This window comes from Bubalus bubalis, chromosome 14, assembly GCF_019923935.1.
Source record: "Bubalus bubalis isolate 160015118507 breed Murrah chromosome 14, NDDB_SH_1, whole genome shotgun sequence".
Lineage (NCBI taxonomy): Eukaryota > Metazoa > Chordata > Mammalia > Artiodactyla > Bovidae > Bubalus > Bubalus bubalis.
Window position 1 is genome coordinate 45,827,726 of NC_059170.1, and position 15,395 is coordinate 45,843,120.

The 15,395-nt window shown below is 48.8% G+C and overlaps 1 protein-coding gene across 1 annotated transcript in view; it reads right to left on the bottom strand.

Moving 5' to 3' along the window:
* BANF2 (BANF family member 2) overlaps positions 1 to 15,395 on the bottom strand; it is a 27,938-nt gene continuing 12,543 nt past the window's right edge. Inside the window, exons 2-3 of the mRNA XM_006077232.4 lie at positions 6,438 to 6,569; positions 1 to 917 (exon numbers count right to left, since the gene is read on the bottom strand). Of these exons, the coding sequence (XP_006077294.1) occupies positions 771 to 917; positions 6,438 to 6,563 (273 nt within the window). The 5' untranslated portion in view covers positions 6,564 to 6,569 and the 3' untranslated portion in view covers positions 1 to 770. The remainder of the gene's footprint in view (positions 918 to 6,437; positions 6,570 to 15,395) is intronic.

Here is a 15,395-nt window from a genome sequence, read left to right on the forward strand (position 1 = left end):
TGCAGTTCATGGGGTCGCAGAGAGTCAGACACGACTGAGTGACTGAACTGAACTATTTGCTATTTCAAGAAAAGTTTAATTCTCCCTTGAGGATGTAGGGACTTGGTTCTAAAAACAAATCAAGGCAGAAGTGAGTTTGTGTGAGAGTTGAGGTCATGAAAGATGGTGGCCTCCTGCCCTCTTATTCCTTCCTGGGTCACCTGCTCTGGGCGACCCTAGAAGCCAGGTCATCGAAGCCTGAGAGAGGCCCCCCCTCAGAGAGCAGCCGAGGTCTCAGGCCACCACCTACATGAGAAACCATGTGGGTTCTCCAGCCCAGGCCAACCTGCTCCCTGGCCCACAGTCTATCATCTCACAGGGGCCCTGAGATAGACCCACCCAGCCAAGCAACTCTCAGTTCCCGACCCTCAGAAACTGAGTGAGATAAAATGATTGTTCCTGTTAAGCGGCTGCATTTTGGGTTCCTTTGTTCTGCAGCAGTTGTTAACTACTACACTGACTTAAAATTGAATTCCCATTTTAAAATAAAATTATCCATTCCTGGAGATGAGCGTATGCTAAGAGACAGCTGGCATGATATCGGCATAAGGTGAATGTTTCTGGGCGGAATCCGGAGGTCACCGTGCCTGTGTTTGTCCTCTTTTATTCTCTTGAGCTGCTTTTTATAACAAACCTGAGTCAATAAAGTGGAAAAGAGAAATAACGACTTGGAGCCCGGGGTCGATGCAGTGGCATTGTTTTCTGGGAGGTGGCTCAGGGCCAGGCTGGGTCTACAGGAAGCAGGAGCACCATTCCTTCAGACAGTTGGAACACTCCCGGGCCTCAAACTCGGTGGCTCCGCAGCAACAGATGAGCCACTTCTGAAACTCGGCTTCCCTCTTGTGCATCAGGAGGAACTGTCCCAACAGGACGTAAGCCTGTGGGGAGGACACAGGAAAGTACTCAGCATGCTCTTCCTCCCCCAGTGCGAGGACACCCGAGAAAACCAAGGAGTGGACACAGGTCAGATCCAAGGGGCAGTGGCTGTCCCTGAAATCCTGACCTAGGCCATGGGGACTCGATCTTGACCAGAGCCTGGCCTTGGGTGAGAGGTGCCTGCATGCACGCTCAGTCGTGTTCAACTCTGTGCGACCCTCTGGACTGTAGCCGGCCAGGCTCCTCTGTCCAAGGGACTCTCCAGGCAAGAATCCTGGAGTGGGTTGCCATTTCCTCCTCCAGAGGATCTTTCGGACCCAGGGATCGACCCACGTCTCTTCTGTCTCCTGCATTGGCAGGCGGGTTCTTTACCACTAGAGCCACCTGGGAAGCCCCAGTGAGACCAATGGAGAAATGCAAACTCCTTTTCGTCCATGGGAGGAACATACAAGGAATGGAGCACGCCGAGCCTTGCCCCTCTTCCCACCCTGAAGAGTCTCTGTGGATGGATGAAAAACGCACTAGACAAAGTTCCAGGGTGTTCTCTGTTTTTCTGAGTCCTGGTCCCACAGCTTCTCATTCCTCTCACGCTGTTTCATCACTGTTCCTACTGAGGGGAGAGGACCACATGGAGAAAGAGACATCTGAGATCCACAGACTGGCCGAGCCACTGAACAGGGAAGGCCGGAGATTTAAGGCCACATCCAGTGCCCAGCTTTCCGGCCTGGAGTGAATGGGAACCAGTGTCCAGGCCTTAAGTCCTGGGCCCTCTCCAGGAAAACCCGCTGGTGTCTGGGTATTTCACTTACATAAAACCAAGCAAACTTCATTTGGACTATTAAAGAGATGAATTTTTTAAAAGACATTAAATAAAAGCTGAATTCCAGTTATAAACTATACCCAAGCATTGGAGTTTTTTTATTTTTTATTTTATTTTAGCCTAGATCCAGTTTCTCAAAAGAAACAAAGGCCAGCATTTCATGGTCATTTTATCTGGTACTTTAATCATCTTTTGTAAAAAGTAGTGTTATTGCTTAGAATCACCTCATTTTATCAGTATCCTCATCTTTTCAAGGGTGATTTTACTGAGTTTTTTTTTTATTCAAATTTTTAAAAAAAATGAACATTTACTGAATACTGATTGAGCCCGTTGCTTCAATAAGTGTGGGCAGTGCAAGACTGGGAAACACAGAGCTTTGCCCCAGGAAAGATAACTCGATGATAATAGTAAGAGGCCCTTTTGAACTTCATCAACAGGCTCCTGACATGGTTTCCTGCATCCCATCCATCCTCTGAATGGACTCACTTAGAACCCAGGAGGTTAGGACTCCTGTCCTTGGCCCCATTCCAGCACAACCCGACTGTCTGCCGCCTGGCCTGGTGCCTCTGCCATCTACTGGCATCCATTGCTGCTCTGGTCATCAGAGTCTCCAGGTCCCTCCATGTTCAGCAGCCAGGATGCCAGGAAGTGTGTGGCTCTCAGGACCAGAGGCGAACTTTCCAGAAAGCCTGCAGGCAGGAGGGCCTCTGGAGCTGGGGAAGTCAGCCTGCTTCTCTCTGCTCCCAAAGGAAGCTAGAGTCGTGGGCCCTCATCATGGCCCTAATAGAAACCAAGCCCTCTTGGTTTCTCTCCAGGCTCCAGAGGGTGAATTCCTAGCCAGGGAGCCGCCCTCTGCCTCCTTGGGAGCACAGGAACCTGACTGCAGGGAAAGGGATGCGGGCACCCTGATTTCCCACCATCCCTCCCACCTTTGCCCACATGGCAGGATGGTGGCTCCAGGGAAGATGTCCCCTCAATGCCACATCCCAACCATGAGCAGGTCTGGACCAGGCTCTAGCTTGCGTGCCCATTCCTTGCTCAACAGCAGTGATATTTGAGTCTGGGTTTCCTGTAGGTGACCCTCGTTGGCACACAGGTCCTGTACTCCGAGGCCCCACTTGCTTTCCTGTTGTGCTGGCGCCATCTTGAAATTCCTAATGAACTTGCAGCAGGGCCCTCCCATCCTCACCCTGCACTGGGCCCTGCAAATTAGCAGCTGGTCCTGGTCAACGTTCATTCAATATTTCAGTCTCCACAAGAACACCCAGACTTCTCAAGTACAGACATGCAGCCTCAGCCTCTGTCTGCCTGACTCCCCTGCCAGCTCCCAGCTCCTCAGCGCCTGTGGTGAATGCATTTCACAGCACCAGGCACTGTGTGTGACCAAAAACTTTTTCTCTAACTAAATGCTACATTTATGCTGTTGCTGTTAAGTCACTGTCACGTCCGACTCTTTGCGGCCACATGGACTGCAGCACGCCAGGCTCCCCTGTCCTTCACCATCTCCCAGAGTTAGCACAAATTCATGTCCATTGAGTCAGTGATGTTATCTAACCATTTCATCTTCTGTCTCCCCCTTCTCCTCCTGCCTTCAATCCTTCCCATCATCAGGGTCTTTTCCAATAATTTGACTCTTTGCATCAAGTGGCCAAAGTATTGGAGCTTCTGTTTCAGCATCAGTCTTTCCAGCGAATATTCAGGGTTGATTTCCTTTAGGATTGACTGGTTGGATCTCCTTGCAGTCCAAGGGACTTAAGAGTCTTCTCCAGCACCAGTTTGAAAGCATAAATTCTTCAGTGCTCAGCCTTCTTTATGGCCCAACTCTCACACAGGACATGGCTGAGGAAGCTGCCACGAGCAGAGGTAGAAATTGAGAGGGTTTCTGTTCACAGCCAAGGAACCTCGGGGATCCCCAGCTTGGGGAAGGGGCTGCCATGCCCAGGCCTCCTGTGGGCAGGACACAGAAACCCAGGAGCTCAGAGGATTGTGGGGCAGAAGAATGACTCTGTAGGACATCACCATGGTAGATACTAGCCTTCCCCAATGGCTTAGATGGTAAAGAATCCACCGGCAATGCTGGTGACCTGGGTTCGACTCCTGGGTCCAGAAGATCCCCTGGAGAAGGGACTAGCAACACTCTTCAGTATTCCTGTCTGGAGAATTCCATGGACAGAGGAGCCTGGCAGACTATAGTCCCTAGACTCACAAAGAGTCGGACATGACTGAGCAACTCTTTCATTTCATGGTGGATACAGGTCATCACACATGTGTCCAAACCCATAGAATGCATGACACAGAGCAAGCCCTGATGTGAACTGTGCACCTGGGAGGATTCATGTCCATGTAGGTTCTCCTGTAACAAAGCTACCACTCTGAAGGGGATGCTGATGATGGGGGAGGCTGGATGGGCACAGGTGTATTTGGAACCACTCTGAACTTTCTGCTCTATTTTGCTGTGAACCTAAAACTGCTCTAAAAAGATAAAGCCTGTGGAAAGCACTGCAGGAGTCTGACTTTCTGCTGCTGCATCTGAGCTGGCTGCCCACAGCCCCCTTCCCTCTACAGACCTGTGGCCCCACCCACAGACCTGGCCTCCCCCCTGAAGCACCTGCTCATCTTGTAGATGCTACATTGGGGTCACCTCCTGGATCCTCTTAGAGGCTCAGCCAGGCTCAAGGAGGTGATACAGGGTCTCACGACCAAATCCCAGCATAAGCACCCTCCCTGTTGGGATAACTTCCTGGCAGCAATCTTCTTGTGTGATTTTTTATGAAATAACACATGGCCGTTCTGTCCTCACTCAGGACCTTGATCAAGGCACTCAGTCTCCAGGGCCTCTGTCTCCTCCTTTGTAAAGTGAAGATAGCAACCTCTCATCTCATTCATGGCTGGCTGAGGGGCTCAAAACTAAGGCAGAAGGTGAAACCCCTGGCGTTAGTGCCTGAAATCAGTGGCCCTTGCAATGAGCAGATGTGGAGAGCCGGTCACAGCAAGGCAGGAGGTCGGGGACACAGAGGAGCAGGTCTCCAGAGACCTAGCCAGTTCCATCTTCCCTGTAGCCCTAACTCTGTGTATCAAGCTCTCAGATACCTGGAAATTTCCCATTATTCATTCATTCCTTTGTCTTTAATATGCCTGTCATCCTATCTATCTCAATTGAAACAAGTTGGAAAAGGCAAAATGATAGGGACAGAAAACAAATCTGTAGTTGCCAGGGACTGAGGGTGAGAAATGTGAAAGGTAAGGGGAAATATTTTAACGTGGTGGGATTGCTGCAGATCTTGATTGTGGTCATGGCTACACAACTGCGAGCATTTGTCAAAAATTGCAGAACTGGGTACTAAAAGGGGTGAAATTTACCACATGTAAATTTAAATAATTTTTGAACCGAGTATGGCTGAACAAGAACAAAACCTCACAATTACGGAGACATTAAGCCAATGGTGGTAGAAGCCGGAATAGCAGTTATTTGTGGGAGTGGGGAGGTGGCGTTGACCTGGAAGACACGCGGGGCAACTGTCTGGAATTGTGGAGGAGCCTGATGACTGGATGAGAGTGGTGGGGCTGTGCAGGTGTGTCATTGTGAAAACTCACTGAGCTGAACCATCACATCAGGGTGGATGTGATACCCCACAATAGAAAAGTCAAAGGGATAATAATTTCTTCTAAAAAATAACTTATAATTTCAAATGTCTCCCCTAGTCAGACTTGCCTGCTTTTATTCCTGCTCCCAAATGCCTTTCCCACCTTTATCTGGAAGGAAAGAAGCAAATTCACCTCTCTCCACCTTCCTGACAATCCCATCTAAAAGACATTAAATTGTGGCAGACTGGGGTGACATTCAGAGTGTTTAACGAATGGCTCAGGGCTGCGTGTCAATCAGAAAACTACAGAACCAGCCGTCCCGCAGTCCCCCGCCACAGCCATGCACTGGGCCGGTGCAAACCAGACTGTTAGTCACACACACAGTGGCGCCAGTGTCCCTGGGTGTCTCTGCAGCCTCTTCCTGCCCCGGCTATGGATCGACTTTCAGAGCTAAAGGGAATGACCAGCTGTGGCCCTGCTGGTGGGGCCTCTGTTGACCGAGAGCCTGTGGATTCCCGCCTGCCCACTTTCTCTGGGACGAGCTCCCAGTCCTTCCTAAGGCTTACACAGCCTTGTAACAGCATCGTAGAAACAATTATTCGTACATAGACCTTTCTGATTCCATCAGCCACCCTCGAGGCCGTACCTGGACAGCTAGTAACATCTTACAACAACTCACTTCCTCTTACTCGGGTGTAGATGCCAGGCTGCTATTACTCTACCTGCCAAGGCCTAATAGGAGGCGAGGGACCCGCCTCCCCAATCCGAATTTCTTCAAGGCGGGTGGGGAGATCATCCAGGTCACCCATCCTGACATCTCGGCCCCAGACTCTGTGGCCGGCTCGCCTCTGTCCACCCCTGGGTGTGTGAATGCCACGTGAACCTTGCACAGCCCAGCTGCTCCGAGTCACAGTGATTCAGTTTGCGCATTTTCTGCGGACCCTGGTGGCTGCCCAAGCACGCGGGTCAGTGACGCTGAAGCCTGTGGCACCTGGCCAAGTGGCAGCTCTGCTCTCTGATGGCCGCTGGCAGGGACACGTGGCAGCCGCTGCCACCTGGCAGGTTGGGGGAGATGGGTTGGGAGGAGAAGGTGGAGAAACTGGAAAAGAGGGATTACCTTGTTGAAACCTTTGGTGACCAAGTTGATCGCCAGCTCATGGCTGATCCCGTCCACCCAGGCAACGTCCTTTTCTCCGATGGGTTCAGAGAGGAAAGCTCTCAGCCTGGGAGACATGTGGTCCATGTCCTCCTGTAACAGCAGTGGAGGCAGGGGCATTAGGAGGCTGGGGAACACCCTCAGACTTCTGAGGGCGGGGGGCTGGGGCCAGTGATGGTGGGTGCCTCTCACCATCCAGCGTTTACTGGAAATTTTTAGATGCCAGGGGCAATGCCCTGCTCACAAGCCTTTCCATACCCATCCCCACCTGTGTGGACTAAGAGAGGGGTAGCAGTGGCCTCAGATGAGCCCAGGAACTCCCCATGAAAAGGGTGGGCTGGATGCTAAACAGGGGTCCCCAACCTGTTTGGCACCAGGGACCAGTTTCATGGAAGACAATTTTTTCACAGACTGAGGGAGGAAAGGGGATGTTTTGGGGATGATTCAAGGGCATTACATTTATTGTGTACTTTATTTCTATTATTATTACATCTGTTCCACCTCAGATCATCAGGCATTAGATCCCGGCGGTCGGGGACCCCTGATGCTAAGAACTCTGCTGGGTTCCTTTCCAACCTTCCCACCCTAAATGCTTGAAGAAACAGCTTGCTTCTCTGAGCTAATTAATCTATGTTCTCCAACATTTTTTTCATATTTTTATTTTAGCCTTTACCACACTCTATAATAGCTGGTTGTTTGGTTGCAAGGAACAGAAAACTCTAACTGGCTCAAATATTAAAAGAGACATTATATAAGGCAGAAGCCCAAGAGTGAGATTGGGTCTGGTACAATCAGGATTGTGGATCCATTTCTCTGAGTTTTTCAATTTGGTTTCAGTTGGAGTTGGTTCCCCTCATGGTGGTGAAATGGCTTCTCCAGCACTCAGATTTTTTCACCATCCCCACCAACATCTCTGTTTCAAAAGAAGAAGTTTCAAAAGAGAGGGGACGTGTTTCTTAGGAGTTCTTCAGCAAGCTTCATCCAGCTGGACTCCCCATCCTAGATCTGGGGTGGAGTCAGCTTTCCCTAAGCTGTATGAGCTGTGAGTTCAAGTATAGCTACCTGCACAAAATCAGGATTATTATGGATAGAGGGGCAGGTGGTGTGAAGGCTGTAACCATAATGTCCCGTATGATCCACCCCTTCGATAAACTAATGTTGGTACCCTCACTTTCCCTTACATAAGCCTCAGAAATACCCACACTTGGATATTTAAATAGACTTACCCGCTCCCCCAAAGGGTGAAACCCCCTGATTCATTCAGTTACTGCATTCAGATTCGAGTTCATATTTTCTGGGAGGTGCATCAGACTCCCCATCATGTCTGGAAGTATCTACTCACAGGATGGTAACCTATGAACTAAGTTCTGAAGTTCACAGTCATCAACATAGTCAGCAGTGTTGGGGAAAACCAAGCTATCTGCACCAGAGATTTCTGGGGGAGAATTCTGCCTTTGGAGAAGGAGAAGACGGGAGACATGCTCCATTGCCACTGGTCAATAGCACCTATGACACCGGAGTTGCTTGCCCTGACAGTAAAGGCAGGTCCTCCATCAGACAAGAGGGCAGCCCCCAGTTTTGGATGTTGGTGGATTCCCCATGTCCACTGCCTGGTTAACATCCTAATGGACTTGGCGTTGATGCTGCCCAAGGACAGCCACTGCTATAGCACTCTGCTTCTGTGGGCACGAGCTCAGACTGGCCCGAGGGACAGGCCATCTGAGGTCATGAGTCGGCCACTTCCTTTGGCATCTCAGCTCCCTTCATTAACTGGGTTTCTTCTGTCCAAAGCCATGGCTGGTGGTTGAGGTGGAGGTCTTGACAGGTCTGTATCCTCGCTCTGTGCCTTGCCTGCTCCTCAGACTCGTGGCATCTGACCACATCTCTGAGGTGGGGAGGCACCCCAGATTTCCTCCTCACCCCCCTGCATCCTAGGGGGCATCTTCACAGGAAGGCAAGTGGCCCATTTATCAAGCGTGACCTCCTTCAGACAACATTTCTCAGGAGAGACTTGGGAACGGGGGGGCAATGTTCTTCTGGGCTCCCCCATCCTTTCTCTTGCTGAGTCACCTGACTTGTCCCTCGTGTTCTAACTTTAGTCGGTTACATCACCTTTCCCAACCCAACAGGACGTGCTCAGGTCACAGGTAGAAAGGCCCTCTCCTAACAAAACTGCGTTTTCATCTCTCCGCATTTTCCAATGGGCCACCTTCCCCTGAATGTGAGCCTCCAGGGTCTCAGTGAGGATGCAGAGGTAGCCAGCATCCTGAGTACCCCATCAGATCTCCAGGGGTCAGGTCTTCATACAGGGTGAAGCGGGCCCACCAGAACCTGCTGCTTTGCTCCACGAGGGTCACTGTTCTTCTCATTTGAGGGCAGAGAGACACAGAATTTCCGAGCAGGAGGAGGAGCCCAAGAGTGCAGGCCGGGTCAGCCACTTTGCCCAGGGAAAATTCCACTCACTGTCTGCACTGGCCATCTGTTAAGTTAAACATCTCTGCCTATTTAAAGAATACACGGAAAGTACAACATTGTTATCAGAGCCCCAGCAGCATGAAAGAGCCAGTGAGGAGCAGCACCTGTGTGTTTGCTTTTCTCGCACACCTGAGTCCACTTTGATCCTCAAGACACTGGCGCATAGGTGGTGGTTTTTACCCTCCCCAGGCTCACTGAGAAAACATCCTTTCATTTGTTAGGGAGGCTTTGTCTGCAACAGGAGTTCTCAACTGGGGGTGAATTGTCTCCTTGTCCAACACTTGGCAATGTGTCTGGAGACACTGTCACAGCTGAGGGGGGAAGCGCCACTGGAGTCTGACAGTAGAGGTCAGCATCTGACGGTAGAGGTCAAGGTTGCTGCCACACACCCTGTAATGCTTGCAGAGCCTGTCCACAACAAAGGGTCATCCAGCCCCAAACGTCCACAGCATCGAGGCTGAGGAACCCTGGGCTACAAGGAGCAGAGAACCCTGACTTGAATGGTCTTAAACAATAAGTACATTTCTAATCTCATAACCAAGAAACCCACGGTGAGGTGGACCCAGGCTCTGTTTCTCAAGAGCTAGGCTAGCTTAGCCCCAAGGTCCCAGGATGCCTACAGAACTTGCTTGGGACCCATCCTGACATGAGATAATCCAAAGGAAGGAGGGGCCGTGTCTGTTTGGATGTCCGTAGCACCTCTGCAGCAGAACTTCCCTTCCTGTTGCTGGCCAGAACCAGACCACATGCCAGCCCTGAACAAGTCACTGGCCAGGGGAGGGGGACCCCAAGAGGGGGATGAGGCCTCCCGAGCATGCGGCCCCTTGGAGAACGCTGTGTTCTCCAGGAAGTAGAGAGGGAAGAGGTGGGGCCCAAGTAGACGAATGACCTTGTCGGCTCCATATTCTAAACCCTGGACTAATAGTCACACCAACTAAGGTACACACCAGTCACATGGGGGGTCTTGTTGAGAATTGCAGGTTTGGATGCAGCAGGTCTGGGGTGGATATGAGATGCTGTATCTTTAACTGGTTCCTGGAAGATGTTGATACAGGGGCCCACACGTCACACTGAGCAGCAAGGCATGACGTGATGCCACTTATCCTTTTCATGTTATTTGATGTTTAATCGTGGCAAAATACACAAAGCATAAAATTTACCATCTCAACCATTTTTAAGGGTACAGTTCAGTAGGGTTAAGCGCATTTATGTTGTTGTGTGGCCGATTTCCAGAAGTCTCTTATCTTGCAAAACTGAAATTCTTTTTTTTGGGGGGGGGAGTCTGTTCAAGTTTTATTTCATGTGCAAGTAGGGTGTGCCCATTGATGGGCACTTGGGTTGTTTCTGCCTTTTGACTATTGTGAACAACACTGCTATGAATACAGGTATACAAGCGTCTCAAGACTCTGCTTTAGTTCTTTTGGGTATGTCCCCAGAAGTGGGAGTTTTGGATTCCATGGTGATTTTATGTCTAATATTTTGAAGAACCATCATCCTGTCTCCCATATTGGCTATACCAATGGCATTTATTCTTAAACTTGGCAGCACATTAGATCACATTGGGAAATTGACATATTACTGATGCTTAGGTCTCTCCTTCCGCATTTGAATTAATTAGCATGAAGTGTACCCTGAATGTTGGAATTTTTAAAAACTCCGCAGGTGATTTCAGTATGCTGCAAAGTTTGAGAATCACTGCTGCCTTGTCATTGGTTTCTTTCTCATAAAATTATAAGCAGGTTTTCTAGGAGGATGGGGTTCCAGCTAAGAGGCTTTGCCAACATCTCTGAATCATCTGTGTCGCTAGATGGCCTAAGAGCGAAGACACGATGGCAGTGTCTACACCCTGCCCCAACCACCAGACATCATATCCTCATTAGCCATCAACAGGAAGATTTAACTGTGACCCTGACAGCTTTGAAGGGCTTCCCCAGTGGCTCAAATGGTAAAGAATTACTTGCAATGCAGGAGACCTGGGTTCGATCCCTGGGTCAGGACAGGGGATCCCTGGAGACAGGGGATGGCTACCCACTCCAGCATTCTTGCCTGGAGAATTCCATGGACAGAGGATCCTGGCTGGCTACAGTCCATGGGATCACAAAGAGTTGGACATGACTGATTGAATTTCTCTGACGGCTTTGATGTCAGAGAATTCCAGAGCAAGCAGATCTCAATAATGACCTATCCCCTCTTTTTCAAACTTAAAAAAAGGGGGCATCTTTACTTCAAAGGAAATTTTACCTGGAATCCTTTTTATATAACATAGATCAAGGCAGAATTACTCTGTTGACTTGGGAACGAGCCGAGAATACCAACACCTGCCCCAAACACGGATCCATGGCCTGGTCCCCTGATGCTGCCCCCCAGTCCCTCTCTTGTCCAGCCTAAACCCCTCATCTCACTCATGAGAACACAGAGGCCCCAAAATGCATGTAGCCAGCTTGAGACCATGCACCCAGCAGAGCATGGCCGGCTCTGGTCCCCAGAAGAGCATCCCCTTCTAGTCAGTGGTATTTCTGGGCAGTGGGGAAGGGTGGAGGGGGAGGTCAGGAGTGGAGGTTCCAGTAGGGGCTGATTAAGAGCTAGACGGTCATGTGAGAAAACCACTGTAAATGCCTTAACAAAACCCCGTCCCATCAAAGACTCCTGTGTTACAGGGTGTTCTTTCCAGTGACTTCATTCTGAATCTCCAAGTGCTTGGGGAGGACACAAGGCAGGAATGGGCTTCCCTGGTGGTTCAGTGGTAAAGAACCTGTGTGCCAAGAAGGAGATGCGCGTTCAACCCCTGGATCGGGAATTTCCCCTGGAGAAGGAAATGGCAACCCTCTCTAGTATTCTGCCTAGGAAATCCCATCAAGAGAGGAGGCTGGTGGGCTACAGTCCACAGGGTTGCACAAGAGTCAGACATGACTTAGCACCTAAACAAAACATCAACTAGAGAAGCTAGCATGGAATAAAACCTCCCCTCTTCATGCATATCTTGTCTGCTTTTTTACTCAATGCCTCCATTTTCTCTTTCTATGTTTATTTTATTTTTTTGGCCGCATGGCTTGAGGGATCTTAGTTCCCTAACCAGGGATTGAACCTGTGCCCCCTGCAGTGGAAACGCAGTCTTAATCCCTGGACCACCAGGGACTTGCCTCTACCTTCATTTAAAAACTCAAATCCAAAGCTCTTACACTCTTTATCAAAGAGCTGTGCAATGCCTGAAAGTTATGGAGAACATAAATAGTTCCTAAATTAAGCAGATTTATGGATAAATTCAGGATCCATCCCTATGTGCTCAAAACACAGCAGCCAATGAAACTAGTGATCACTTTGGCCACAGGGACTGGTTCATAGATGAGTGCATTCCCGAGCTGGAGCCAAGTCCAGGACTTCTTTTTGAATTGCTGGTAAAGAGGCTTCCTCTCTCTGCAAGGGTTACTCAGCTGGTAGAATGTCACATCAGAACAACCATCTCTGCCATCACCTGCTCCCAAGAATCTTCCCTTGACGGAAGATGACATATGGGAAAGTCAGATCTGAGATAAGGAGAGAGATTCCCCAGTAATCATTTGCAGGCCTGCATCTAGCCATGCCTAAAGGCAGGAGCCCCTCAACTTTTTAACTACATTAGGCAATATGTTCCACTTTTGTTTAATTAGTTTAAGTTGAAATTGTGCTTTGTTAGCAAGAGTCCTAACTAAATTCACCCTCTGGTATTCATTCCTTCACTCACTCATTCAACAAGCATCTGTGGTGCACTGGGGCTTCCCTGGTGGTTCAGATGGTAAGGAATCCGCCTGCAATGCAGGAGACCTGGGTTTCATTCCCGGAGACAGGAATGGCTACCCACTCCAGTTATTCTTGTTTGAAGAATTCCACAGACAGAGGAGCCTGGCAGGCGATAGACTATGGGATTGCAAAAGAGTTGGATATGACTGAGCGACTAGCACTTTCACTTTTTCACTTTACTATGTGCTATGTACCACTATAGGTATGAAAGCATCTTCATTCTGCCCAGTCTTAGGGCAGAATCAGTCCCATGACTTAGGCATCAGGGATGGAAAGATCATTTTCAATGACCATTAATGTTCATCATTCAAAAACAATGGTGAGGAACTTCCCTGGTGGTTCAGTGGTTAAGACTTCACCTTCCAATGCAGGGGGTATGGGTTCAATGCCTGGTTGGGGAGCTAAGATCCCGCATGCTTTGGGGCCAAAAAAAACAAAACAAACGGGCAGAAGCAATATTGTAGCAGAAGCAATGTTGTAACAGATTCAATAAAGACTTTACAAAGGGTCCAGGTCAAAAACAGATCTTAAAAAAAAAAAAGTAAAAAAGCCTCGCCCTTAGCTCCAATTCTACAATAGCAAACATCTTTGGTGGCTGTCTTACACATGACCTTTTAATTACAGCTCTTTCTCTGGATGGGTCTACCCCTGATGCATACCCAAATAACTTCAATGATTTCGCAGGTCTTTACTGAGCACCATGTGTATGCAAGGCTCTGTGAGTTGTCTATGAACCTGTAGGACAAGTCCTCCTGTAGGTACCTTGCCCAGAGGAAACTTGACTGGCCCATCGGGAGGTGTAACAAGGTGAATTCAGCAATAAGAGAGGCTGTTCCCAGAGGCAAGAGGGCCCCTCCTAAAGGAACTAGAGAGGAGGAGGCGGGTTGGCTCCATGGATTGCAGACCCCACTCCAAAGGTAATCTGGGTCCGAAGGCCATGGCTAGGCCCCTGCTGGGCATCCTGGTTGGGTGTCAGAGCCTTACTTGAGTCTCAGCCCAGCTCTGCCCATGAGCAGCAGTGTGAGCCTGAGCAAGAAACTTTCATTTTATATTTATAAAATCAGAACGTTGGGTTCGCTGGAACACATCATTCTGGTCCCTTCCAGCATGGTGTGTCTTTGTTCATTTACAGTCTGCGGATGGTACGGAATTCACACAGGTTTCCAATCTCTATTCTGCCATTTTCAAATCCCAAATCCAAAAAGCTCTGGAAACCAGATTTTTTTTTTTTAAACTTCTTGGCAGCAAAACCTAGTCTGAACTGACATGAGGCTATTTATAGTCTTTATTATGCCACTTAGTGTGAATATTTATACATTTTGCCACAGGCATATTAATGGCTTTGTTTACAGTGTACTGAGCCAGACTCCACTGAGAATGGTCTCGGACGCACAGAATAGGCACTGTATTGCTTTTCTAAAATCCAAAAAAAAATCTGAATCCCCCAAAACTTCCACCTGCAGCGGTTCTGAGAAAGGCTTTATAGACCCTGAGCTAAGATCACTGCCTACAGCCCAGACCACCTGCAATGGTCCCCTGGAGAAGACACCTATCTCCCCGGCTCACCCAGACATCACCTCTCTTGTCCATGACTCTCAGCCTCCTAACCCCCTTTCCCTAAAAATACTTGCCCCTTTGTCTGAAATCCTGTCTGCCACACAACCTTTGTCTGGGGGTGGTTCTAGCTGGGACGGTTCCTGGCTACACTTTTCTTTCATGAAAATATTTCCTCTTCTTTGGGGGCCTGTTCTCTGCAAAGGATCCAGGGATGATCTAATAAAAAAAAAATCACCTAATGAATAGATGAGTATATTAGTTACCCTCCATGGACAAGACATCTGCTTTGGTTACAGATGCCTTTTTTCCTTCACTTTTAATTTTTAATTATGGTAAAAAAAAAAAAAGTAAAATTTACCATCCTAGCCAATTTTCAAGTGTACAATTCTGTGGTGTTAAGTCTATTCACATCGTTGTGTGACCCATTCTCAAATCTTTTTCGTATCCATTAAACAACAGCTCCCGGGCCCTGGCAACCACCGTGTTAGTTTCTGTCTCTAAGAATGTGACTACTCTAGGGACCTCACAGAAGTGGAATCGAACAGTATTTGTGGCTGCCTTAATTCACTTAGCATAATGTCCTTACTGCCCACAAAGGTCCGTCTAGTCAAAGCTATGGCTTTTCCAGTAGTCATGTATGGATGTGAGAGCTGGACTATAAAGAAAGCTGAGCACCGAAGAATTAATGCTTTTGAACTGTGGTGTTGGAGAAGACTGCAAGGAGATCAAACCAGTCAATCCTAAAGGAAATCAGTCCTGAATATTCATTGGAAGGACTGATGCTGAAGCTGAAGCTCCAATACTTTGGCCACCTGATGCGAAGAGCTGACTCATTTGAAAAGACCCTGATGCTGGGAAAGATTGAAGGCAGGAGGAGAAGGGGATGGCAGAGGATGAGATGGTTGGATGGCATCACCGACTCAATGGGCATGAGTTTGAGCAAGCTCTAGGAATTGGTAACAGATAGGGAGGCCTGGCATGCTGCAGTCCCTGGGGTCAAAAAGAGTCAGACTACCCTAGAGTAGTCACATTCTTAGAGACAGACTGAGTGACTGAACTCAACTCAACTAATGTCCTTAAGTTCATCTATTTGGGTTTCCCAGGTGGCTC